At 45.6% G+C, this 26,885-nt stretch overlaps 1 protein-coding gene across 1 annotated transcript in view; it reads left to right on the top strand.

Annotated features, from left to right (window-relative positions):
* Positions 1–2,012: 2,012 nt before the first annotated feature.
* The window catches only part of pdzrn3b (PDZ domain containing RING finger 3b), a gene marked incomplete at its 5' end in the record, with an annotated part of 87,867 nt that continues 62,994 nt past the window's right edge, over positions 2,013–26,885 (top strand). The window contains 2 exons of the mRNA XM_079186094.1: positions 2,013–2,726; positions 10,594–10,701. Of these exons, the coding sequence (XP_079042220.1) occupies positions 2,013–2,726; positions 10,594–10,701 (822 nt within the window). The remainder of the gene's footprint in view (positions 2,727–10,593; positions 10,702–26,885) is intronic.

Raw genomic sequence — 26,885 nt, 5'->3', positions numbered from 1 at the left:
CAAACATTTCTCCGACTGAGGCACCCTCGCAGTAAACAGCCGTACACAGACAGGCAGGTTGTTTGTTCCAGCACTGCAATAATAAATCACAGGCGGCAGGTTGGCCCAGAGGTCGAGAGACTGGTTGTAGCTGGTGGGCTGCTGGTTTGCTTCTGTTACACCGAACACAATATTCCAAGGATACTACTTCCAAGGTACCCCGAACACAAGTGCTAGATTCGATATCAGCCTTATGCTGTGAACTGTGAAACAATATATGGCCATGTACGGCCGGTGTGCATCAGTATGAAATAACTCCAATTACCTTGTGAAAAACTGGCCGAGGAAACAGGTGTTAAAGTAAAACACCGGCCCTTTCTTTCATTTTTCACCCGTTCCTTTTTCCACATGTTTAATTCTTATCTCTCTGCTAAGAACAGTATGTAATTGCACAGTGAGAATAAAAACACAGCCTGTATATACACAGTACAAGGACCTTTGACGTGACTGCAAAGGGAGTTTTCTCTCCACTCCGTCTAAAACAACCCATAACATCAGTGTAGGATTACCTGGAAGCTCAGACTCCCTCTGTCACACTCAGGCCATGAAGTCTTTGATAAGCCCTTGTTTTTAGTTCTGGATAATTCACATATGGAAAGGTTTTATTGAGCATAGCATTGCATAAACCTGGATTTCCGAAAAAGGAGGCAACCGGTAGGAATGGCCATCTAATCAAAGGCCGGGTCGGAACCAACAGACGCTGTGTGCTCCTTGTTTGTGCTCGCTGAGCACATCAAGCTCAATTCACAATTGAAATACATTCAGAAGGCCTACTTTAGGGCCTCAACTGTCAAAGTGATAACAACTGTGTAGTCCCATGCTTTTGTTACATAAGGAGTGCGGTGAGAGGTGTGTTCCAACAAGAATCCCACAGCGGTGTCTCAAATATTCGTTTTCATACCGCACGCTGTGATCCAGGTCGATTTTCCAAACTTTTACCTGATCTCCTCCTCGCTCAAAGTGTGTTACAACTTGAAAGTCTCGCTTGTGGTTGTACTGGTAGTGTCCTTCCAACGTTACTTGTTTTCACAAGTGTTGTGCATGCCCGAACGCTTACCCACCGTGTTGTAAATATCTGTCATGTCACCTTGTCTAACATTCATGTAGTGGAATTTGGCATGTTTATCACTTAGAAATATCCACGCCCCCATGTTAGACTGTCAAATGATATTGTTATCCGATACAGTATGTTGGCTGGATAAAGATTCCAGACTATGTATGTAAAATAATAAGTATCGTCTCATATTAATCAAAAAACACTTTTAATCTGCCTGCATTTTATACCACTTTATAAACTATGTTGTGTTCAGTGGGTACAAGTAGATGGGTAAGGCAAATTACCTATATTCTCTATAACACATTTATACTTGCCAATGTCTTAAACCTCATATGCGCAGTTAATAGAGCAGTTACGGTAGAGAATTCCTCCACACTTTTGCCCCTAGAAATGCTGCCTTCACTGACTGTTAGACTCATTGCATTTTGCATATTTAGGTGAGAGTAACAGCGTATGAGAGTTTGAATTATATATTTTCATGACAAAGACCACTTCTGAAGTGTCATCAGTAGAGAATGCAATTTTAACATATTGCAGAAAAGACTACTAGGGTAGCTTTACATTTATATTTATACGGTTTAACTTTGTGTCAAAGTCTTTAAAAGCATCAAATATATGCACATTGTATCCGTTTTATTTTGCAGTTCCGAAAACAAGTTGCTTCTACTTGAAAAGTTAACTAAAGTAGTTTTATTTTTAGGCTTCGAAACTTTTCTAACTTTAAAGAATAGGCGAACGAGGCGCACCTGAACGCACCAAAAGTCTCGGTCAATTAGTAGAGTTTAGACAGCGAGGAGAGCTTGCAGTCGGTCTGTGAGCGCCCCACCAATGACCAGCTAAAAAACGCCCCACAGCTCCGACTCAGATCTGCGGGGGTGGGGAGTCAACAAGTTTGGATTCGGGACTTTGAAAAACCATGGGATTCGAGCTGGACCGCTTCAAGGGCACCGTGGACCCGGATTTCAAATGCAACTTGTGCAATAAAGTCCTGGAGGACCCGCTGACGACTCCGTGCGGCCACGTCTTCTGCTCCGGCTGCGTGCTGCCCTGGGTCGTCCAGCAGAGCAGCTGTCCCGTCAAATGTCAGCGGGTCTCCGCCAAAGAGCTGAACCACGTCCTGCCCCTGAAGAACCTCATCCTGAAGCTGGATATCAAATGTGACAACCACGCGCGGGGCTGCGATGCGGTGGTGAAGCTGCAGCATCTGGCCGAGCACGCCGAGATGTGCGACTACACGCCGGCGAAGTGCAGGAACAGAGGGTGCGACGAGGTGCTCAACCTCCGGGACGTGGACGCCCACATGCGGGAGACGTGCGACTGCCGAGCGGTGGGGATTTGCGAGAGCGGCTGCGGCTTGACGCTCACCCACCGGGAGCAGAAGTCCAACGGCCACTGCTGCGTGAGAGCCCTGAAGGCGCACAACGGCGCGCTGCACTGCAAGATCATCAGCCTGGACAGAGAGTTCAAGAAGCAGACCATCAAAGCCAACAAGAGGGAGAAGTCGCTCCTGGCGCAACTTTCCGCCGTGCACAGCGAGCTGCAGATGACAGCTCTGAAATACCAGAAGAAATTCACCGAGTACAGCGAGAGGATCGACTCCCTCACCAAAACCGTGGCTTTTTCCTGCAAGGTAAGCACCGCTTCTTCTTTCAGCAGCCCCCACCACTCTTATCCACAGTTACTTTCGCAGGCAGTGTAAAATAACAATAAAACAGCAAAAAAAGGAAATGTGTTGATTCTGAAAAGTTTATTCTGATAGTGCAAACACAGTTAGTACATTTTCTCCTCTAACGTGTATTAACATTTATTTTTGACCCCCTGGCATCCTGCAGTACAACTGTTTCAGGGCCAACTTTATGAACTTTCAAACTCTCTGGGACTCACTTCCTCAGTTTACTGCACCTCCATGTTGTTTGGATAGTTTTTATTCTTCTAAACTAGACCCCAGATGAAAATAGAACTTTTTATGAGAGGATTTATCTGAGATCTGGATTGTCCTGCTTTTGGGAGCTTTCAGGAGTCCCACAGCGCTCAGGAGATTGTTTCCTCACTGTCTGCTTTGAGACATGGATGTCAGCTGTGCCTCTGGCCAGCTGGCAGTCAATGGGGGGAGGGCCAAATATTTACTGCAGTTCTGTACACAACAAGAGCCAGGCCCCAGTTATATTGCCTTCCTGGCAGCACGCTTGTTTGAGGCTCTCTGTCATCGGATTCCCCCCCCCCCCCCCCCCCAAGACATTCATAACAAATTAAATCATGGATGTAGCAGTGGTACCGGCACCAAAGTTGGATGGGTATTGTGGAAGACGGTGGATATTATCAACACTTGAGGGTCTGGGAGTTCTTGAAAATCCCATTGTTTTGTGGATCCTGCAAACCAAGATGTCAAGACACACAAAAGATGTCGAATTGTCTGCCGGTCACCAGTTAATAATGTATCTAAATCTGTGGGCTAACCATAGACTGTATATGGGGCCTAACACAGGCTCCTGTACAGTGCTGTGTAGGCAAACCCCCGGAAAGTAGCATCACACTGTTTTTTTTTGGATTACTGTTAACTACACCTTTTGTTCTTCAAGATAATCCCCACCAATGGACACTACTTTTATGATTTTGTAAGCGTTTTTTTTGTTGGTTTTTTTTACACGTAAAAGCTTCAAATATTTACTGAACAAATCTTAAAATCTCTTATTCTTAACCACATACCTTATTTTCAGGCATCTGTTCAAAAAAAATAACACCCAAAAACCATAGACTGCATATAGGAAGTGAACGTAGTCATCGTGACTTCACCTATTGGGTTGTGTGACTGCCGTTTTGAAGCCTGGAGGCCGTCGCCATCTTGGAATATGGCCGTCGCCATCTTGGTTGTTTTTTTTCATGAACAAAAGTTACAATATTTGTAATGTGGAGGAGTAACGTAGTGATGTCGGACACAGCTCTGGTAGTGGCAGCGACCTGTCAATCACAGTAATCCCTCCCTAAAGTTTAATCCGCTTTGTGGTCTATTTTACCCTAAATGGACCGTAATTTACTAAATGAACATCATGCTGTATACTTGAAACTAGCGATTGAGACCATCAACGTAAATGTTTACAATGTTTACTGAGGTAATAAGTCATAGTGAGAAGTTAGATCATTTTCTCATAGACTTTTATACAATCAAACTTCTTTTTGCATCCGGAGGAGTCGCCCCCTGCTGGTCAGTAGAGACAATGCACGTTTTAAGACATTTCTGCATTGGCTTCACTCGGCAGAACCGGAGGTTGCCGCCTGCCAAAAACCCATTGACTTCGAGACGAGCGAACAGGAAGTGCACAAATGCTAACTCACTTATTGTTTGTTAGCACTCATTCCTGCAGCACTCTTGAGGAGAAAGCCCAGGAACCCCGGTGTAAAGGTGTTTTATGGCTCAAATTTAAAAACCCAATGCCTCCTGTAATGACCAATTATCAACACCATAAAGGACGCAGGTGTTCATAAGTCACTTAAGGAATTTAATTAGTGTACGCTGGTTGCACTGCTGCTGTGATCAGGAGTGGTCCCGGTGTAATCGGGTTATAAAGTTATAAAAATGTGTCCAAGAACAGGAGGAGGAGCTTCTGATTGGACGCACACCGCTGGCAGTGTTACATAAAGTAATGTGGTTCAATTGGAAACCTTTTATGAGTTTTGTCCCTCTTTTAATTTTCCACCTCTTGGCTCCCAATGTTGTTGTCACTGAAGCGTCTTGCTCCTTTGCTCACACAACTGCACTTCTTGTTTAAGTGACATCTTTCAAAGACTTTACTCGTCTCTCTCTCTCTCTCTCTCTCTCTCTCTCTCTATTCTTTTTTTTATTTCTCGCTTGGTGCTTTCATTTCTCTGTCATGGGCTCAGTTCCCAGCAAAATGCGTTCCGGTAGGCTGGTTAAATTGCGCATCAAAAGCACCGATGCGGGGGGAAATGGTGAAATCGCTCGTGCTGGTGTACAGAAGCTCCCTGGGCCTGTAGCACAGCTGGTTATCATAGTTCATTTGACAGCGGCATTCCAGGCCTACACCGCTGAGATATACGTTCAGTGTATTGGCTCTGCTTATGTTAACAGAAGTCCCTTGTTCTGGCACGCCTTGAACACGCATAAAAGACCTGGGCATTGTTCCGGAAATCGCCCCCGTATAAGAGAAAGAGCAGGTCGGGAGGAGAGGAAACTACATTTGGTGGATGGTTTGTTGGAAAGCTTCTTTTTTTTTTTTTTTCTTGCTAGAGAGGCTTATTCATTGGGTTCAGTCAAGCAGGGAGCAGGATTGTTTGGTGGGAGAGCCTCAAACATGGCAATATGAAACGGAGCATCACAAGTGGGATTAGCCACGGGAGACGGGCGATTTGCAGACTGCCACCGAAAACGCTCTCAGAGCCCAGCTTCCTGTCTTTGCGATGTCACTGGTCAATATGTTATCAGATTTGGTGACTATTAAACTATCCCCACAGGGGGATGTTTTGACTCCTCAAAGCCCAGGTAATGACACTTGGCTCTGTTTCATTCAAGTGGGCCAGCATCCACAATACCAGGAACCTGGAACAACTAAATGGATAGCATCCACTAACTAGCCGCGGCTTCACAAATCCCTAAATTCACGTGGTGAGAGGTGTCTAATGCAGATTTGTTGTGACATATCCTACTTTAGTTTTTTTTTTTTTACTGTCTCCATTGTTCCTCGGCTTAGGCCTCCTGAACCAAATGGAGGATTTCAATGTCTTCTTTCAATATCTAGTCAGCGACTGTGAGGGAGCTCAGGGATGACCTGGCTTGCTGGAATAACTGACTTGAGTTTCTAATAATAGTCCCAACACTTTTTAAACACCGCAGCCAGAGCAATAAAACACACACGCACACTTTCCATTCAGCCTCAGATCTCTGCTTTTTGAACCGAGCTCCTCTTTCGGCTGCTCGCAGACGACAGTGTTTGCTGCTACTTGATGCGATAAAGAGCGTCTATCAAAATCGCAAGACATCAAACGGATTAGGCCTCGGCCGAATTTGATTTGGGTAATCAAGGGCTCAATGTGACGAGGCTAATGGTGGTCTAATTTTAAAGCATGGATCTATGCGATCGTTTAACAGTATAATGTAGCCCATTAGTTATCTTCGAACGCACGGATGCCAATTGAACATGACAGAGATCAGATTAATGAAAGCTATCCAGAAGTCACTGAAAACGTGAGTTTAGTTTCATATGAAAGGAACCCTTCAAAGAAAGAAAGTGATTATGCTGCTTCCTGCCTAAGCTTCACTGAGTACAAGATGGTTTGTAATCTGCCATACATGTCTTTCTGCATTACAGTTCCTACTTTATTATTAGTGAAGAGGCAGACGGAGGGGAAGTGGTTTGATGCAGGACAGACTCGGAAAGTGTGACCGGTGCTGAGGTGAATGCTCGCCGTGAGCACGCCAAGTCACCAGTTAGAGCCGTTTCACTGCCAGCTCTCTCTTTTGCTCTGTAACAAACTGCCCCGGCCTTCTTTCCCCATTAAAGTTAATGGTACATGTTTGTTTACTTTACATAGCTTCCATGTGTTGTTGTCCCCCCCCCTCTCAAAGTGATGTCAGCGTGATAATGTTTTTACCTTTTCGGCTGTGAGGACATGTTATTTATTCTTATTTTTTATCACCTAGGCATACCTTTTTGTTTAAGTAAATACACAACCTCCTGAAGAGATTCCCTTCATTTCTTAGGGATTAGAGCTTTGCTAGAGTGTTCACAGATGTGGGGGGAAAAAAACAACGCTCCCTAATTACTCCGAGTTTATTTTTAATGGCTCTCACGGACCAAATGTTAACACACCTTTAAAATCCATCCATTTTGAGGCTTGTTGGCCGATTCAGTGTGTCTACAAGAGGCTGAAATTACTTTTAATTCTCAACTCAGTTTTCACTTGATGCCCAACTGTCTACTTGTTGACAGTAACGGTTGCAGTCGGTTTAATGTGGAAGCATGTGTCGCTAATGCTGCAGGGGCCACGCATTCCCCGAATGGCCTGACATGCACATGATGGTCTTTTTAGAATACACGGCAGCCAGGGCACTGTACATGCCAAGCTTTATATTTAGTCGCTCTGTGTCCCAGCGTGCTGGAGTGGCAGCTGAAATTACGTTACCTCATAACTTTCCTCTAAGTCCTGCTTGGAAAAAAACAGATTAAGAGCTGACTCTGCGAGTTTCCCACAGGTTTTCATGTCATGTTGCCACCGAGTAGGGGGTCCTCTGGTGTATTGATTTACATAGGACAACAGTTTGTGAGAGGGATGGGCTGTTGGCTCTTCGGACTGGTCACTTCTGGTATTTGGGTCTGGCTCAGCCTCGGAGAGAGCTGAGGGTCAGGGCTGAACGATTTGAGGGAAATATTCAATTGTATTTTGTTTTGTAAATATTGGGATTGCGACTGAAATTGTGTGTTTTTAAAAAAACTTGTACCAAGCATAAGCAGAAACCAATAGAATAATGGAATCAGCGAAAGTAACACTTATTGTTGAGGTCCTGCCAGAATTCAGTAGACGGTTGAATGAAAAGCTCATTGTAAGTTGCACCATGACAGTGTTTTGATATCCAACTAACAACCCCTAATCATACTGTTGACAGCTGAGCACTGTAGCTGCTTAAGCTAACGTTAGCTTGACAGACCTAGCCTACAGGGCGAGCTGCTTCATAGCCCTGAGTCCTGGGGGTCAAGATTCACAGCTATTTGGGCAATAAGCTTAAAATATATTTAACCATGAGAGTCCAACAAATCTGTCCACCAGCTCTCTTGTCGTCTCGACAACTGCAGAGCTAACCGTTAGCTAACTGTCGGTCCAAGTTAGCCGATTAGCTAGAATGTTTATTTTTCGAGAAAGTCTCCCCACTCTTTTGGTCTCTTTGTGCGGTTAGTAATGTTTATCTTTCGACGGGACCGTGGCTGAACGTTAACAGTACAGACACGTGCACGCAGAGAGCTAAGAGAACAAGTCACCGTCTCTGTTTTTGTATGGCCAACACATAATTACCACCAATTAGATACAGCACAGTTGAGCATGCCAGCTGTGAGTAAAACTTTAATTTCCTCCACCTTGGAAGTCTGTTAACTATGTGATATAATGGTTTGAATACTTCAAACTGTGATTTTGACATAAAATCAATGAATTGTTCAGCCCTATTGTGAAGATCGTTTTCAACGTTTTCACTGTTCCACTTTCACATCACCTCTTAATGTGTAAATGAGGTTATTATTAACTTTCTCTCACCCTTACACCTTGCTCTGTTAGTAATATGTTGCGTTTGAGCGCCTCTGTTATCTTCTAATAAGTTAGATCATTTGTTGGTCACGTTTTTCTGCCCTGCTCTTCCTCCTTAAGTACCCAGTCCAATCATCCTGTCGCTCAGCTGGAGTTAATAACAGATTATTATGTTATAACCTCCTGCCTTCACTTTGTTACACGTGTCTCCCCTCTGTCTGTCTGTAGGAAGGCGATACTAAAAGCGTGACGGTCGTCCTTCTTCGTGAGGGCGGATCTCTGGGTTTTAACATCGTAGGAGGAAGGCCATGCGCGGTAGGTTGAAAGCCGAGCGTCTCGGAGGTTTCATCTCCCCCCCCCCGGTGATCAGCCAAGTGTCATATGGCACCCCAGGAATGACTAGCATGTACACTGGAAGCACCACAAGCTCTCTCTGTACTGACTGACACGGCTCAGACAGTCATGCATGTGTTCTCCAGTCTGTGGATTGATGGACCGCATCTATTACGTTTTTATTGTGTTTATATATTGGTCTGGTTTGGCGGATTTGGCATTACAGATTAAAAAAACTATAATTACTTTTATGAGAGTTAAATCTGGGATTGTGGCTTTCACCGCAGTTGTTTCGTCTCTAATTGAGGGGATTTGGGTTATGGGGTAAACACAGAGCAGAGGAAAGGGTCTTTCATCCCGGCCTGAACCTTTCACAGCCACTATGTTTTCGATCTCGGGGCTCTGAAGTAAAAGGCATTAATGATGCCACACGCTCTCGCTGAGTGAAGGGTTGAAAGTATCGCCGGGTTACGACTCTTATCTTCCATTCATGGCGCTTCTTTCTGCAGCCCAGGGCCCATTCAAATGGTGTTCCCCGTATCTGTTTCATCAGGACTGTACTCAACTGTTACAGGGCTGTTTTTCCACTGCCGTGGTGACGCAGTTTTCTAGTTTATCATAGTTTTTATAGCGGGAAACTATAAAAACATCCACGCATAAAGAGCGTGTTTCTTTTTTTGTTTTTTTTCTACCGGGGTCCACGGTCTCGTAGATTTGCGACCTTTCTCGCTCTCGTGACAGAACCATGCATCAAACCCGACCATAAGAGAGCGGAGATAATACTTGGCTTTCACTTTCCCCGCTAGCCTCAAATCAGCAGTCTTTGTAAGAAGCTATTCATTAAAATGGAAATAGCTAATATCCCCGTAGCCTTTGACACATGTGTTTCATGTGGCTGTTATTCTGGCATGGCTTGGTAAAAGCAATCAGCCCAGCCAGGTTTTGCGGTCTCTGAGAGGACTCTGAAGATCGAGGCAAGTTGTAAGGCAAAGCAATGAGCTTGTCAAAAATAAAAAAATTAGTAGCAAAGCATTGCCGCGTTAACGCTGTACATGATGCCCCTGAAAGGACCAGAAATAATTAATTACAGTTAGCACGCGGTGACTTCTGAGGTTTCTTTAAGTATCCCATTAAGTTGCAGCAGGAGCGCAGAACGCTTCTCATGTGGGTTTTAAAGAGAGCGCAAGCTGTGACTCTGGGGTCACGGCCACAGTGTTCGATGTATTCTCCCTCATGTCCATCCAGCATGTCCACATGTCCAGGATCTCCTCTTCAGGCCTGGGAAGCATCTGAATGTGAAGCTAACCCCTAAGTCCACACTCAAGGGTCAAAGGGTCGCTTTACCCAAATTACAAATAGACTCGGCGGGGCATCTAACCGTCCAGATAATATTGTTATATTTGGTTTTCCCTGTGCCCAGATTTTGAAATTGCTGTTTTCATAATGTGAAAACAGCTGACGGTGAAATCTGTGGGTTAATCTGAGTAAGTTTTAAATGACTTCTGGAAAGACATGCTGCTATTTGATGGCGGCCACCCGTCGTTTTTCAGAACTAGATTCAGTTGAACGTCCTCTTTATTGGGCCGGCAGCATGAAGTTTCAGAGAGGGATACCTTGAAAACTTGGCGCATAAAACTGGAACTATCTGCGTGGCTACAAAGCTGAGATAGGATGATCTAAGATGTTGTTTTCTCATTTTGGTGAACTGACCCTTCAACTTGGTAGACGCTCAAAACGTATTTGTTTGGCGGGGGCAAACTGTAGTAAAACATTTTAGTGTGAGATTTACTTCTTGTTTAGAGCTATACATCTCAAAGATTTTGACAGAAATGTGTACGCCATTATTCGCCTCAACACTCAGAGCTCGGTGGTTTTTATTATCGTCCAGACAATAACTGCAATTTATTCCACAGGACGACAATGACAGCACTTCGAGTGAGGGGATCTTTGTATCCAAGGTCATCGAGGAAGGTCCGGCGGACAAAGAAGAGGGCCTTCAAATCCACGACAGAATAATAGAGGTATGTGGCTTCCGCTACACTGTGCTGTTTCAGAGGGAGGAGGTTGATGTACTGCACTGTAGAAGTTGGAATATGTGACAGCTGCTGTCTGCCCTATAAAGATGATGACAGCGAGGAAGCACGAACCCACAACTCAATATTTATGTTCCCGTGACTTTTGAAAATTAAACTGAGAGCAGCAAAATGTGACACGTCGAATTACGCTTTGGGCTTTTATTTCAGCTCGAGGAAGTAAATCCCGCAGACGGTAAATGTTTCAACACATACTTCGATGCCGATCAACGCTCAGACGAAGGCTTTGTTAAGTGGGGCACCGCTGCATATAGACCGGTTTAAACCTGAGGCGAGGTCGTCTTGTCTCTTGTCTTGCCCGGGTGAGAAAGGGCCCAGTGTTTCGTTTCCGAGCTGACAAATCCCTTACGACAGAGCTGCCGTGTAGCATCCTCCTCTCGCCTTTAAAACCGAATCCTGGTTGGAGAGGCCAGCTCGCCCTCGGGTCAACTTGAGGGATGCGTTGACAAACTCGACATCACAAAGGTTCCCTTCAATAGAACAGTTGTCAAGCAGAATCCCACACAATGGCTGCATTGAACAGAGAGTTTTTGTGGATTACAAGTGTGTGTTTGTGTGTGTGCGTGTGTGTGTGTGTACTGCTGCGCGCCGCAAGATGACAAGTATGGTTCGTTGCAGGCTTTATTGTCAGACCTCAGTGAAATTGCTCCGCGGAGCATTTCGCCAGGCACATTGCTCGCAGATATGTTGGTGGAAAGTGTTTGCAAGAAAAGGAGACTCCGAAATCTGGACCGCGTCGATCGCTCTATACCGTCAAAGAGTCCTCTGGCACCAGCTATGGTTCTAAATATTGTAGCTGCAATTACGCCGACACCGTAACTGAGTTGGGACATGTTGGTCCTCGGTTCTAATCTCTCCCAGCGGCGACACTCTCAAAGCTCTCTGCAACTGGAGATCACCCGACAGAGGGCAGGTTGAACCAGCGAGTCACTCGTGTCCCGGTGAGTTGAGGCCAAGGAGAGACTCCAAAGTGGGCCACAAGCTGATGAGAGGAGAGAGAGATTAACTCACATGTCACATGAACGTGTACGAGTGGAGCTAAAATGTGTGTCTTTGCGTGTTTTCAGCCTGTGTGTGTGTGTTGAGGTTCGGGAATCATGTCGACGGGCCACATGTTGCTATATTCTGTTACTTGAGAAGATATCTTGTGCTTGGATTTCACGTTGAGATAGCCATTCATGCTTTATCGGCTTTAAAAAAAATAAAAACAAGGTACACATTTTGCTTTAGGATAACGCTGCGCTTGTGTGCGTCTAGTTTATTATGAGCCATTGTGGGTGAAGTCACAGAATCTCTCCGGTGAGGAGAACACACGAGCAGAGAGGACGCAAAGAGCCTAAGGAGGCAGCAACGCACCCTATTAAGTGACCTTTTCTTTTCAAGAGGTGAGGGATTAGTAGACAAAAAGCAACAAAATAAATCACCCATGCCATTGAAAGAGAAAAGCATAGGCAGTTCAGGGTTGTCTCTTTTTCATCCGATGGGAAACCCGATAGTGAAGGCGGTTCGGATTTCGAAGACTCCCTCTTTGTTCACCGGTTCAAGCGGAAAGTTCCGTGCCACGTTTTTTCAGGCCACAATAAGAAACGCAACGTCAATGCGACGTGTTTGCAAGTGTGTGGGTTGCATGTTTAACCTCCGGTGATTGGGTCTGTGAACTCTGGTTTAAAGTGGTGGATCAAAGGAATTTCGAAACCCGGAGAGCCCAAAGGCAGTTTCATATTCATACTCGTAGCTCCGACCTATTTAGCATCCCGTCTGGGATGCAGCGTCTTAGAAAAGCTGAAGCCTTCAAAGCTGATTTCTCATCACACCTCTCAGGTGTCTCACACATTCTCTTAGAGTATCTGTATATCTTAGGATTCTCTGCCCAAAAGATCCCGTAACCCACGTAGATGTAGTTAAAGTCCGAAAGCTTCATGCCCAGTCTCAAAGGTTTTAGCTTAAATCAGCTCTTGTCAGTTGAAGCTGCAACGAGTCAGTTTAAACTTTTCAGACTTACTGTACCTTTTTAAGGTGTTGGCGCCAACATTTCGTCAGCCTCCTAGTTTTCCTTATCTTAAAGTTTATCATTCACTCTCCTTCCAGCTCTCTTTTGGTTATAGCTTGCTAGATGTGCCGCTATGTTCACTAGTTGTAGACTTTGTGCTGAGCAAGTAGCTCTCGGTGCGTTTATACCATTTTGTATGCCTCCATACGCCACCGACAGCCGTGGTCAGCAACATTATGTTTTCTGGTCCGTCCCTCCAGATCGTTGTAGTGATCTCGGGAGCACACCGGAGGGAATTTCTTCAAATTCTGCACAAACGTCCACCTGGAACTCAAGGTTGAACTGATAAGAATTGGGTCGCTTTGACCTCACGGAGCACACTTGAATAGAGCAGACTTGGCGACTTCGTTCACTCACACAAGTCATTTGATCTACTTTTTAAATGTCAAATTTCCAGTGCATTCCCGTTGCAGTGGAAAGCAAATGTTTTGCTCTTTAACAACACGGCAAGTTTTGATAGCCATTCACACGGACATAGCCTCTCACCGCTGCGTGGGGATCCGCCGCACTGTAAGAGAACAATCATGTGACACGGAGCGACGAAAAGCACGTTCACCTGAGGAGGCAGAAACGCACAGCCGCGGAGCTGTTTTCTCTCCCTGTAGTAGAGGTGTCAGCTCCAGTAAGTCTATATGGATGTCGCATGTACATGGCGATCCACGGCTCGTCCGTTTATAACAGGCTCTTAGCGGGGGAGTGTGATAGCAGATGGCTGTCCTCTAACTGAGCTACAGGCTGGTATGAATCAGCACATGAATGCCTCCTTGTTCAGGCCGGACATTTTTTTTTTTTTTTTTTTTCTCATAAAAACCTGGAGCTGCTGTGTTTGCTTTCGCCGAGGCCCCTCCGCGAGCTGAAAAATCTTAGCACTCTAGTCAGGATCTGCCCGTGTTTGCCACCTGGGATTTTCATGAATAAGCTCTGATTCAGTGTTACGAGGGGATTGGTCTGGTGCGAAAGTGCCCTGGCTTGTTCTCTCTAATCATCCATCTCTGCTTGCATGCCATGTTAGTGAGTGCTTTACATATTTGCCGTGTATAAAAGTTGCTTTTCTTCAATGTCGCTTCACATTGAGCAATGCTGGAACACTTTTTTTATTTTGTTCTCCTCACAAAAATGACCTTCGGTTTTCTTCAAGCCTCTTTGCTTGCGCAACACGACTAAGCCAATGTCACAATCCCAGAGTAACCGTGCCTGAGCGCTCCGAGTGGAGGGGATGTTTTCTGTGTGGGCTTTTCCCCGAGTGTGAAAATAGGAAAAGAATGGAGACGCCCGAGCTGCTGTTGTAAATGTCGCCTTGTAAATCTCCCCCAGCAAACATTCTCAGGTCGCAGGGGGCAAACAGCAGCAACAACTACTTTTAAAATAAACTGACATTTGGGGGGGGAAAGACAATTTTAAGGTGGAGGACGAGGTAGGGGGCAGGAATGTGTCCCTGCTAAGACAATGTTTGCATACATATATATATATATATATATATATGTCCACTTGACGTCGTTTTAATTAAAACAAAGGCGAAAATTCAACAACACAACCCTTTTGTGTCATCCGCGAAACACGGAGCAAAAAACATAGCGGGCATGTGCGTGCCGGCACAGTTTAAATTATAACCGCTGATGCAAGTTGGGAGGAATCTAGTGGAGAAATACCAAGGGGTCACTATCAAGCGTGTCTGAAATGCAAATTAGAGTGCTCTAAACACAGCATTGTATTATTCGCGAAGGATTTAAAATCGAACCTTCATCCTTAGCCTCGGATCAGCTTTATTGTGTTTGACACAACCTGTTCCCATGACCATGTAGCTACGGCTTATGTTAATTATCAAAGAATCAATGGGCTTTTGGCCTTGTGGCTAAAGTTAACTCCTTTTTTTGAAGTTGCGTAACACCTGAGGAAAAATGAGTTTAGCATTTTATCGAGAGTAATTTCACGTCTACGTGGAACAGTGAAACTCCTCGAGGCCGGCACATCTGCGTTTTCTTACTCGTCGCTGGCTGTGCGAGTTGCGAGGTTACCCACGGTGAGCCAGTAAACACCTCAAACCTCCCCACGGTTACTTTAAGTGTCAAGTCACTAGAGCCAGAGACAGCTGAAAAGCCCAGCCAGATAGCACTTAGCAGTGCCTGACAGAAACGTGAAGTGAGCCGTGTCGGAGGTGGGACGGAAAGCGTGCATGTCAATGAGCCTTTATTTCTCCTCTGGTGTCGGGGCCGCCATTCCAAGACAAGTGAGATGTTTGAGAAAGAAATCAGAAGCAAGACGTTGACTTTTGCTGCAAATGTTTTTACCTTTTTTTTTAGACTTTACAGATATTATTCTGATCCCTGGAAATATAGCTGATCAGTAATGTGGATTCAATGTCTAAAGGCAAGTAATAGAACAGTTGTTGTGGTTATTTCAGAAGGTTACATCACTTTAATGTAATGCAGCCTTTAAATACACGGAAGAGACAACACTTATGCCATATTACGATACCCAAAATCTAACATCTAGTCTCGTATCACTGCAATCAATATTATATTAATATGTTGCCCAGCCCCACCTGGAAGGCTGTGATGACATAAAGCTCAGCACGTTTACATCTGATAAGTCCACCGATGCATCGTAGAGTATTACTCTGCAGCACTTGTGATGTCATTGAATCTGACAGCGGTTTTCATGCGACGGTGTATTCAGCATGTCAGATTACAACCAAAGTGTGTGGTTGGCTAGACCCCGCTGTCACTAATAACTTGTCACAGCACATGGCGTCCTCCGCAGGACATGTGCCAAAAAGTTCCCCCCCCCCAGGCGTTATTTCTGACCCTGGAGGGCTACGAGGAACAGACACAGAAGTTATTTCCCTACGGGGGGATCACATGTTGTTTGGCATTCTTAGGCAAGAAGCAGGCCTTTGTCAGGCTCTTTATTGGATTCGGGCCCCTCTGCAGGCACTGTGTTTATTCCCCAGACGGGCGAGCTGAATGTGGCACCGCTCTGTATTCTCCTGTCCGGCCCCTAGACAGGATGAATCCAGCCCCGTGGGGATAAGCGGGCCAATCCGAGCGTCGATCCACATTCCTGTGCCCCGTGGTCCAGCTGAGGCCGGAGCGGGACATTAAATCAAATCTTAACTTTAAAGGGTCCATAATCAGCTTCTGGTGGTAGCCGCTGCCCTATGCAGAGCCGGGTTTTAAGAAGTGAGGACAAGCACACCTTTGTTTTCCACTGCTCTATATGGGGAAGGTGGGGGGGGGGGGGGGGGGGGGGGGAATTAAGATGTGGAGTCGTCTCAGTCTAGAGATGTTGTGAGGTGAGCTTATGCCTCGCTGCAGCCAGAAGGCCGCTTTTGTCTCCGTCCCTGAACACACAGAGAATATTGTATTTTCCACTCGGTTTGAACAGCTTGCGTCCTCAAAGGCAGACCAGCGCGCTTGATGAATTTTTTTTTTTTTTGTGTGGAGACGCACAGTCTGGGCCTACTGTAAATGTGTTTGCTCTGCTCCAACACAGCCTCACTGAGCAGCTCCGTGTTCCTTGGAGCCGGCGGGTTCATTTATGGCTCCTAAAAGGTTTAAAAGGGGAGGGCAGAAATAGACAGGTGTAATTAAGGCTAATTTTCCTGCCAGTCAATCACTGGTCTTGTGTAAATGGATCAGTAACAATCGTCTCAGGTTGCTCTGCCAGCTGCTTCTCATGTCAGCCAGACCCCCGAGCACAGACTGCCCACCGACTCCTAATTAACTACCCTCAATTAAACCCTAATAAGCTGATTAACAGACCCTTAGTTGTGCTGTAATGGCCCGTCGTTTCCTCCCAGTGCCCCTCTGAAATGCATCCCGACTGCAGCATGTTAATCACCGCCCACTCTCTCCTCTCTCTCTCTCTCTCTCTCTCTCTCTCTCTCTCTCTCTCTCTCTCTCTCTCTCTCTCTCTCTCTCTCTCTCTCTCTCTCTCTTTCTCTCTGGCAGGACAGAGATTGGCTTAGCACACTCGAACACAAGTGTGTTTCCATCTGGTTGAATACCGGAGACAGAAAGTTTGAAGCGATTTTTCGATAAATAGACTGAAAGACGGATAATCCGAGTAAAGTGAGTCGTTCACCGTTGCCTCTCGTTCGATCAATTAAAGATTTACCTAACATTTCCTAACTAAATCATGATAAGTGCCTCGGAATTTGAAAAACTAGTCGGGCAAACAGTAACATTTGCTTTGGCACAAGTAGTTTTAGAAATAAAAATACACCAAAACATATTATACACAGTATCCCAGTAAAGCCACAGGTTATTGGTGCTTCTATGGTACATGAAGATGTCACCTCAAGGTCCATTTAGTAGCTGTTCTGGAGCTTTTGATCATATTTTACATGATCTTCATCAGAAGATATAGTTCGTCAATTTGCCATGTAAAAAAAAAATGTGTGATGTTCTCTAGTTTTACAACTGACACTCTGCTTTCTGGCTTTGAGAAAGAGCAGTTCATGTATACGAATATATATATATATATATATATATATTTTTTTTTTCCAGGGCCACGAAAAAGACATATTGGTATTCTTAATTTAGTTGGTGATCCCCCTTAGAGGCCTTTACACACCCGCCAGGAATATTTTTGCATTATTCATGCCAGCAGCGATGTAAATTTGCGACAGTTGCAACCCTTTTTTTTCAATAAAAGGTTTGAATAAATAAGCGCGGGCAGAGGGCCGACCACTGGGGTCCTGTTGACCCAGAGCAGCGTCTGGCAGGCTGTCTGAGGCCAATTGTTGTATAAGCTAAGTTAGTGTAAGCTATTTTATTCAGTTTTCTTTTGGCGAAAGGCTCTGAGGGAATCTGAGTTCCCTCTCTTAAACAGTTACGCAGTGTATATAGGGCTTTTATTGTGAAAGGTAATAACGGAAGTTGGATTTTTCAAGGTGGAGTAATAAAGTTGCCATCTTGGTTCGTGCTACGGAGCCTCCCTGTCGTTGTACACTGTAGTGTACACTTTGAATATGTCCATTTCACACAACGTGATTGGTCGATGCCTTTATTTGACGTGTGAAAGATCAGAAAAATCGGCCTTTGTTGCGGAATAATAAAAAAATGCTGCCTTTTCGTCACGTAACATTCGTGTTCTGTGTGAATGTACTCACAGAATGTACTGTAACTGTGTGTATTTGAAATATACACCAATATCTTTCAGCCAAATTGACACCAATCTGTCCGCATACCAAGAAACCCTATATGGGGCTGAGATGCTCTGCCACATTTCAATATGTGCATCAGTGCTGCACTCTAGCCCCACGCCGGTCTCCCGCTCAACCTCACCAAAAAAAAGAGCCGAGCAATGCGGCTTTCTCAATGTTTGAGACGATCGCAGCAGGAACCTCTCGAGGGAACACAACGGTGAAGCAGAAAACGGTGGAACGGACCTGAAACCACCAGCATAATGAAAGCGTTGACAGTTTTCCCCCAGATGTGTCGTCCATTGTGTAGAGCACAGTTTAAAACTCTGCGCTCCTGCATGTAAGAAGTTGTAAATCTCTCTGCTGGGTTTCCGCCGCAGAGCAGCCAGGAATCGTGAATCGGCCTCTCTTACTCATCTTTGCCTGATCTTTAGGGACAGTCAGCAGAAACGACTCCTCGCGGTAAAATACCTCGCCGCGGTGGTTTTGTCAAATAAACTAAAAGTGCTTAACGTTAGGCCCATATAGAGGTCGTGCTTTCCACTTAGAGCTGATAGATAGCGGCATTATGGCAAACATAAAATCTAAGTGGGCACCGGTGATTGAGGGAATGCTCCATGAAGGGGAATCATTTAAGTGGAGACGCAGGCTGCCAAGCCTCAGCAGTAGACTTAAGAATAAATCACAGGATGTTGACAATTTGTGTTGTTGCATTTCATAGGAAACTGTTTTTTTTTTATAGATAGTCAGTCAGTTGAACAATAACCCCGCTTGTGTCTCTTTTGGCTCAACTGGATTCTCGCGAGTCTGTTTTATGTTCAGTGCCCACATTTTTCACGATACACAAAGGGACTATCCTGTTTTTATTACACAGGTTCCATCTCTCACTAGTTGTCGTTAGTCACTGTGACACGCGCATTTGTTTCTATGGAAATGGCTGTGTGCCGACAGTGATTTAGACGTGGATTGTGAGGGCATTGAATGATCCAACGTTGGTCCCTCAGCAGATTATAGGCTATAGATGTCCCTCATCAATCATTACCCCAGAGTGAGCTTGTCTTCTCATATGGAGTCACTGCAGTTGTTGCTCCAGTGAGATGATGAAGTGTCCTTCATTTATTTTAACCACAGGGCTGTATGACTTTAATCTAAACTTGCTGTTATTCATGTACAGTAGGTTTGACTCGTTATTATTTTTTTTTTGTTATGCTTCTCTGGCTCCATCCCAGCTAAAGACGTGCAAAATTACGAGTTTTAACGTCGTCCAGCAGACCTCAGCCAGCTAATGAGCTCAGAGTGCTGAGGGAAGCCAAACACATACCACCCCAATTGTACTCGGTTGAAAATCAAAGCAAAGTTTCTCCTCCCAAGCTCAACGCCACCAGAAATCGACGCCCGCTGACGGCTGTTAGGGTTGAGGGTCCTCGGTTGAGGGTTTTGGAACCAGCTTTCTCGGCTGGACGTTTCACCTTGCTATGTTTGCGTTTTTATTCGGCACAACCATTGTTGTAGCTTCCTCTTGGACGGGCGCCTACGATATCGTACCAGATTGCCACGTTTTTATGAAGGTTCACGCCGGCATAGTAAGAAAATACAGGCAGAGGGCAGGATCTTTGCAGAGACTAGGTCTAGCATTCAAGTGCTTTAGGGTGCTTTCACTGTAGAGCAGGCGATGACGGCCACACAGCGCATGATGAATGTAGTGGCGTCTAGTTCACTCAATCTCTACCTAATGCAAACGAGTCCGACCAGCCTGGTAAGTCTGGCTCACAAGTAGGCATTTAAGATCAAATTGAGCTATTTCATTGCCTATTTATTACCGCAAATGTTGTCAGACGCGTATTTGAAATGGCTCTGTAAGTGGAGTTGTGTAGACTGACGTTTTTGCTAACTCGCAGTTTGCATTTTATGCGTTCTGTTACACCGTGTTTGTTATCTGACAGGTGCAGCACTTCTCCTGATCTAGAGCTAAGTGGTCTCAGCAACAATGAATCGCTCCTTGGTGTTAAAGTGCCAGTCTGACGTTCAGAAAGAGTCTGAAGCAGTTCTGAAGCGAGCCTAATCAGCCTGCGCTCACTGCAGCACCACGGCCGGCACTGCTGCCAACAGATGTTGGGTTTCATTTTGTGAGGCTCCGTTCGGACTTAACGGGCGCAAAACACACAGGGTTACATCACCGTACATAATTGTCCCTCCTGTACGTGACAGATGTTCACTAATAATATGAGCTAATTGGACTACGTCAACACGTTTTCTTGAGAGAACTTTAGCGCACGGTTATCAAAAAGGAAGCAAGCTTTAAACAATGAGTTAAGAAAATGTGTGGTTGTTGCATGTTTGGATATACAGTGGACTCAAGTTCCACAGAATTTCCGCAACCGTTTCGGGGCAACAGGTGTTTCGGTTTAGCGAGTGACCGTGGTAACTGGTGACTTTCAGCCTAATGTGGTTAAATGAATGATTGAAAGCTTTTACGAGGACACCTACGTGTTTCTGTGCGTGTTTTCAACAGCTGCCGTCACCACGTGCAACTAAGGACGCCTCCGGGTCACCAGCTAACAAGGTCACTCCTTAGACTGAAACACCGGCGACGTCTTTGGCTGGAAGCTAATAAAAGTGTTGATGTGTGTATGTCATGATATTTGACGTTTTGTAACAATACACGCTAGGTTTAGCCACCAAACACATGTATATATCCGGCCACTAAATATGTGTTCTACCCACTCTCTAATAGCACAAGGATTGAGAAACTCAATTTGTTTTGGTTGGTGGTTTAAGGCCCTTGCACAGCATGACAATCTCCGCCGTGTGTCCGTTGCCAAATAGCGAGCGCACACTTCGGTACCTCATCATTGTTAACAAACTGTAAAAGGATAGTTTGACTGGCAGTGATGGGGCCAGAGTTAAGAAGCGTACCCAGCTACACACCCCTCTTTAGACGTGCTTCCTATTCTCCACAGCCTCTCCGGAGGAGGTCTGGAGCTCCCCTCCATTCACCGCCCAGCAAGTGGAACTGGCGGCCGCTGCGCTGCCTTTTTTTCTCATGCAAATGTGTGCAAATAAAAAATAAAAAAAAGCATTGTTCATCAGCGCCGTTCTCTCCATCTCCGTTACGCCGCTTTGCTCTGGTCTTTCTCTTGTTCCCCCCGGGAGAGATGTTCCCTTTCAAGTGTCACCTCTCCGTCTCATTCAAGACTTCCTCTTCCCGCTTTTGACACAAAGCCAGGAGGAATGGCCGCCGCCGCCGGCTCATTGAGCAAGCTTTTCAGTTATCAGCCATAGGGAGAAGAGGAGTGAGATATATTCTGCACTCAGACATCCCTTGTGCTCGTGTCTTGTTTGTTTTTCCCCTCCCCTCGGAGGATGACTTATTCTACAGTGGGAAGTAAAGTGTACTCTCTCCCAATACTCCCCTTCCTCTGAGTGTATACAGGTGCTCTCCATGCAAGTGCACACTTCTCTGTCGATTTACAGTATGCGACATGTTTCATATCGCCGTCTAAGCTGTTTTTCGCATCACTGAATATTAGGGGACATACTGTAGTTGGAAAGGAGATACTATGAATTTGAATCTCCCTGTTCGGAGCTCACCTTGTGAATATCTGATTTTCTGTGTTTCAGCATGAGCTTGCAGAACTGTTTTATCAAAAGCATATGTTTAATAACATGTCTTCCCCCATTCACTCACTGGCGCACCTTGTATCTGGGGTTGAACAGGTTGTGTCCACAACTTTTGTGTAGATTGTGACATACGATAGTGCTCAGGCAGAGAAAAGTAACTGTCAGGCTCAGGAGAAGCCCGGGGACCACCGGCTGAGAGCACAGAGCCCCGTGCCAAGTTCAACGCCACGGTGTCAATAAAGATGGCCTTTTACTCCCCGCTAACAGAGCTGCGCTTTGATTAGAACACCAGCAACAGTATGCAGCATTTAATCAGCGAGGTATGCCAGCGGACGAGCAGTGGCGGACATTTTGTCGGCATCTTGGAGTGAGCTCCAAAGAGATTTTTCCCCCTTCTTCCCTCCGCATTTCCAGCGGAGCGCTTGGCCAAATGGGTGATTGATATGCGCAGGTGGTAAAGGGTATCCCCCAGAGTAAGAGCTCCCAGCTAACATGAAACGGAATGTTTTCCCTCCTTACCATCTTATGAAAACAGTAGTCTCGAAGCAGAGAGTCGGGGCCAGTCCAGGGAAAGAAAATAGAAGTGTCATTTAAGGTTTTAATGTCTCTAACATCATGCCTATTCCGGCTAGACAATAGGCCTTTTGTAAGTCCATTGTAGGCTCTTTACTTAAATACCATAAGCCCAGCTGCCTTGGGCTTACTTTTAAAATGCAAGAAAATTTAGTCTTTTGTCACTACAGTTTCCACACTCTCCTCTTCTGCGACAGTTTACCCTGAAAATAAATGGAAGGAGGCTGCCAATAGGAAAGATGGAAAAGTATAGCAGGGTAAAGCAGGGAGCCTTTTCTCCTGCAGATTGCTGACGTGTTTCGGTTTATTTGCAACGGTGGAAGTCAGCGCAGGTTGAAATGCTGGGATGCAATCATGTGTCTGGCAAAAACGAAGAGAGTTTATGCTCTGGTTGTGGTCCAAAAGGAGCCTGGAATTGTTTTTTTTCTTATATATTATATCTCAGAATACATGATATCATTTATTCTGCAGAGGGCCATTTGTCTTTGGATGTTTGGGTCAGGGTCAGGGAAGGAGTTCACCCACCTAACCCTCCTTAAATTCTTGGCTTATGTTCAGTCTAGCGTTTGCCAAACACAAGGTCACCATCCCCTGGATACGGCCTAGATTTACACCAGATATCTCTTCCTCTTTTGTTTCCGTATCGTGTGGCTTCATCTCGTCTTATTCTGCCAGGCCAGGACACGCAGTCTTGGCGATAACAGAATAAGAGCACAACATGGAGAAGTATGAGAGCTCAGGAATCCAGCCGCCTGAAGCAGGACTGGTGTCGATAAAGCAGAATTTGAACCCCACAGTGAGGGGAAAACAGCGTGAAATCCCGTTGACTTTGCTTAAAAATCCTGGAATTTCTATCGTCCTTCTTAGAGACGGAGAGGCTGCAAACTAACAAGGCTGGTTTTAACACCGTGGCCTCTCCGGTCTCTAGCCGTGCTATATCAGGCCAGCAGCTGCTGTCTCTCAGCAAAGGCATTTTGACTACCGGGGCTTGGCTTCCACTCACACCGGATCTTACACAAGGCCCTTTATTTTTGGGCTTATGACTTGCCCCCCCCCCATTAAAAAAAACCCCACAACCCCAGCTTTATCTGTGATTTTATTAGTAGGGGGAATAAAAACATTTATTCCCGTCTGACAGGAAACCTTGAGTGTCTGGATAAGATATAGTGTGTGCTGCACAGCTGCTGTCTTAACACTGCTGTCGAAGAGTCAAACAAGGTATCGCAGGTAAAGGGTGTACGTTGCGCTCCGTCACTCAAATTCCTTGACTCGGAGCCAAACAAGTGTAAGCCCTCTCCCAGCTGTCCCTTGGTTGGCACATCAAGACAAGACCTTTTATCAGATTTTTGGAGAATTTGAGTTGGTGCTGTTTGAACAGTACTGCTGCAGCTCCGTCTGTTCAGACAACAGCCTCAGGCCCCGATCAGACAGAGCGCGCTTCGCAGGCGGGGAAAACGCGGGGCACACTGCGCTGCCTTGTTGCTGCCCGATCGGTCTTCTTTATTATTGTTGTTCCTAAGTAACCGGCGAATGAGTGCTAACGTTAGCTTGGCACAAGTCATGAAATGTCATAAACGGCATCTACTGCAATAGGTTTCCGTTCAGATCATGTTAACTACGGTTGGTGAAGTCATGTAGCTCCGGGTATCAAGCAGCAGTCACCACAAGGAGAAAAAAATAAAAAAAACCTGCTAATGATGTCGGGCGTGAGGAGCTTAGCAAGGCTAAAGCCGGGGGTTAAACAATTCACTGGCGTTTGAAAACGATTACAAAAAAGGCTGCTGAAACTGTCTAATCCAACAGCAACACGGGGTCAATATAGCCGCTAACCCAGGTCAAACTCCCCTACATAAGTGGGTCCACATAAACATTTTCATATTGTATTTTTTTTTCTTCTGTATGCCACAAATCGTTTTCACTTTCCAAAAGCCACTCGATTTGATGGCTGCAATAACATTTTCAAACATTATCAAATGCGTGTCAAACCTGCCGTGAAAATATGAACCACATGTCTGGCCGTCTTCTGCGCATAAAGGTATATGTGAAGGAGGAAGAAAGCGTCTCTGTCTCCTCTGGACCTCCTCCCAGTCCCTTACCTCCAAGTAGCCGACTCTCTCCTGCAGACAAACCGCAGCGCATAGTACTGACATACTCTCCCGCTACCCAGAAGAGTGTTTTTGCCTCCTGCTAGAAACATTTCAACTTCCAGAAATCACATAATTCAAACAATAATTAGGAAATGTTCTTGGCACCGACTAGCCCCCTAAGTTCACGTTTCAGGTAGGGGTTAGACCAGAGAAGTGGTTCCAGACTGTTAATGTCTGTCACAGCAGAGGCAGAGGCCTGTGATTATTTTGGTGCAAAGGTCCAAATAAACCCTGTGTGGGTCGCGACCTCACTGATCTGAACCAAATGTGCTGCGCTTTGGGTCCTTTTGTTGAAAGACTCACCGTGCAGAGTGGCTAAATGTGAGCGACAATGGATGTTTTTTTTCTTTCCCCCCCCGCACTTTCGCTGTCCGCCTAAGCTTTTTCTCGGACACAACATTCCAACTGTGAGAACAGGGCCGCTCACAGGCCCGACTCTATACGCTCAGCTTGTTCACGCGTAACCTCATTTGTCAGAGACTCATCAGGCAGGTTTTAAGACAAACACACAAATCCTCACTTGAGTCCAACACGTTTGAAGGCTCCTTCAAAAATGTGTCTAGACAAATGCCTTTCTCATCCATCACTCTTCCGTTTGTGTTAAATGAGTGCACTCGTTTTTCACGTCGCCGGCGGCTACATTACAACAGGGGACATGAGCGTGTCCTGTATGTTACACATCCATTCAAGGGAGCGAACGCAGTTCATTATCGCGGGATTTTTCTTTGAAGTGCGAGCGATCCATCAAGTGGCAAAAGTCAACACTTTCAAACATGTTCAAAGCCCCGAAGGACTCCCTCAAGCGTGCTGCAGCTATCTGCCCAGCTTTTCTACCACTGAACAATTTACATGACCCTGCAAATCCGGTCAATATTTATGTAAGAGTGTACATTAGGGTGCAGGCCGACGTAGCTCTGATCAAACGCTCCTTTCATCCGCGACCTTCCTCCGACTCGACTCAAAGAAGCCCTCCAACCAGGCCGGGGGTAATCAGATGTCAGGCTGGGTGCTCGCCAGGGACTTGAGCACAGCTTCATACATGTGAGTGAGGGCTTCTGCCCCTCCCCCTCCCCCTCCCCCCCTCCCCCCTACCCCCTGTGGACTGCCCCTGACTTCTTACTTCACTCTGACACATTGCAGGGATGAATTCCTTTCAGTGTGCAGCACCCTAAGAGGTAACGAAGGATGGTAGGATGTGGGCCGAATCGGAGCGTTCAAATGCATTGAGAGCACACGACACTACCCTGATTCAAATGCTTCTAAATCAATTATTCAGCCGGATCACGCGCTGCCTCACGTACAGTGGCTGTAAGTAGTACGTCTTGGCAGTTTGGCGCAGTTCTTTTTCCGTACTCCTGTAATTGTAACATCCATTCGTGTAACCATAAGGTATCTAAGAATAGCTCAAACGTGGCTCTGCAGGTTTAGAAAAACAAATCTTCACCTTTTTTTTTTTGTTGAAAAGAGCACGCCAACACTATGAGGTCAATGGCTGTAAAACAGCCACCACTTGTTACCAGTATGTTATGAGCTAACTGCACGATCGCACAATAAGCGTGTATTCTGGCACTCCGTGTTTGGGATCGACTTTGCTGTTAGAATCACCGGGAATGTTTTCTCAGATGTGTTTGCGCTCATTTGTCTGGCACAAAATCACCGTCATTCATAAATGGCTGCTGCGGTTCTGTCTCTTCGTCCTGTTCGAGCATCGCTTGGCTGTGTTTCGCGGCCCATGAATTAAATTACATGATGCAGAAACTCTAGGGGGCCAGACTGGAGACTCCACTCACTCAGCGGTGAGGGGCGGTGAAATAACTCTCCTGCTTTGCCTTTTTCCAAGAGGCTTCTGTGCCACCGCATCGCCGCCCGCTACTTTGAAAGCCTCTCTTTCTCCTTCTCTCTCAGCCGTCAGTGTCTCTTTCTCTGTTTCCTCAGTTGGTTCTCTCATCTTGAGCACACATTTGTTCTCTCTTCCCCCACCCTCTTGATTAATCAAGTATGACTCTCAGAGGAAAAAATGCAACTCGGTGGTTTTGTGTGTCCAAATGTGGAATGCTTGGAGCTAAATATTAAGTCTGCACTTGGGGGGGAAAAGAGAGAGTGTCATCCTGTTGGAGCGTCCATCTTGAAATAGCGTCATTGCAATCTTAACATTCAAGCAGTTTCTATGAATCATCCAGAATTACACAGTTAAAGACCAAGATTTTTAAGTTGCAACTTGACATGCAAATTCCAAAAAAAGGACATCTTGACTAATGAAATGCAGCGAAGTGTGATTGCCCCCAGCATGTGTCTGTGGGCTAGCACCTCAGCAATCTCCATAAAGCTCACTGTTTTACATATTGTGGTAAAGAAAAACCAACTTGCGTGAGAGAGGTTCAAGTAGCAAAGAGAAGGCTTGTTTGGGGGGACAAACGCCGCTCGGCTGCATATCATTTACATCGCTTAAATGGGGATTACGGTAATCTTTATCCCGCATCACCTGGCGGCAGCGTCGCCCTAGCTGCTCCCCTTGTTGTCGTGTCTCCTGAGGAAACTGGTACATGGGCTTTCACAGCTGACTGAGCGGTTTATT

The sequence above is a fragment of the Pholis gunnellus genome, assembly GCF_910591455.1.
Source record: "Pholis gunnellus genome assembly, chromosome: 3".
In the NCBI taxonomy this organism is placed as follows: domain Eukaryota; kingdom Metazoa; phylum Chordata; class Actinopteri; order Perciformes; family Pholidae; genus Pholis; species Pholis gunnellus.
Note: the sequence above shows the minus strand (reverse complement) of the source record. Positions and strands in the feature narration are given on the sequence as shown.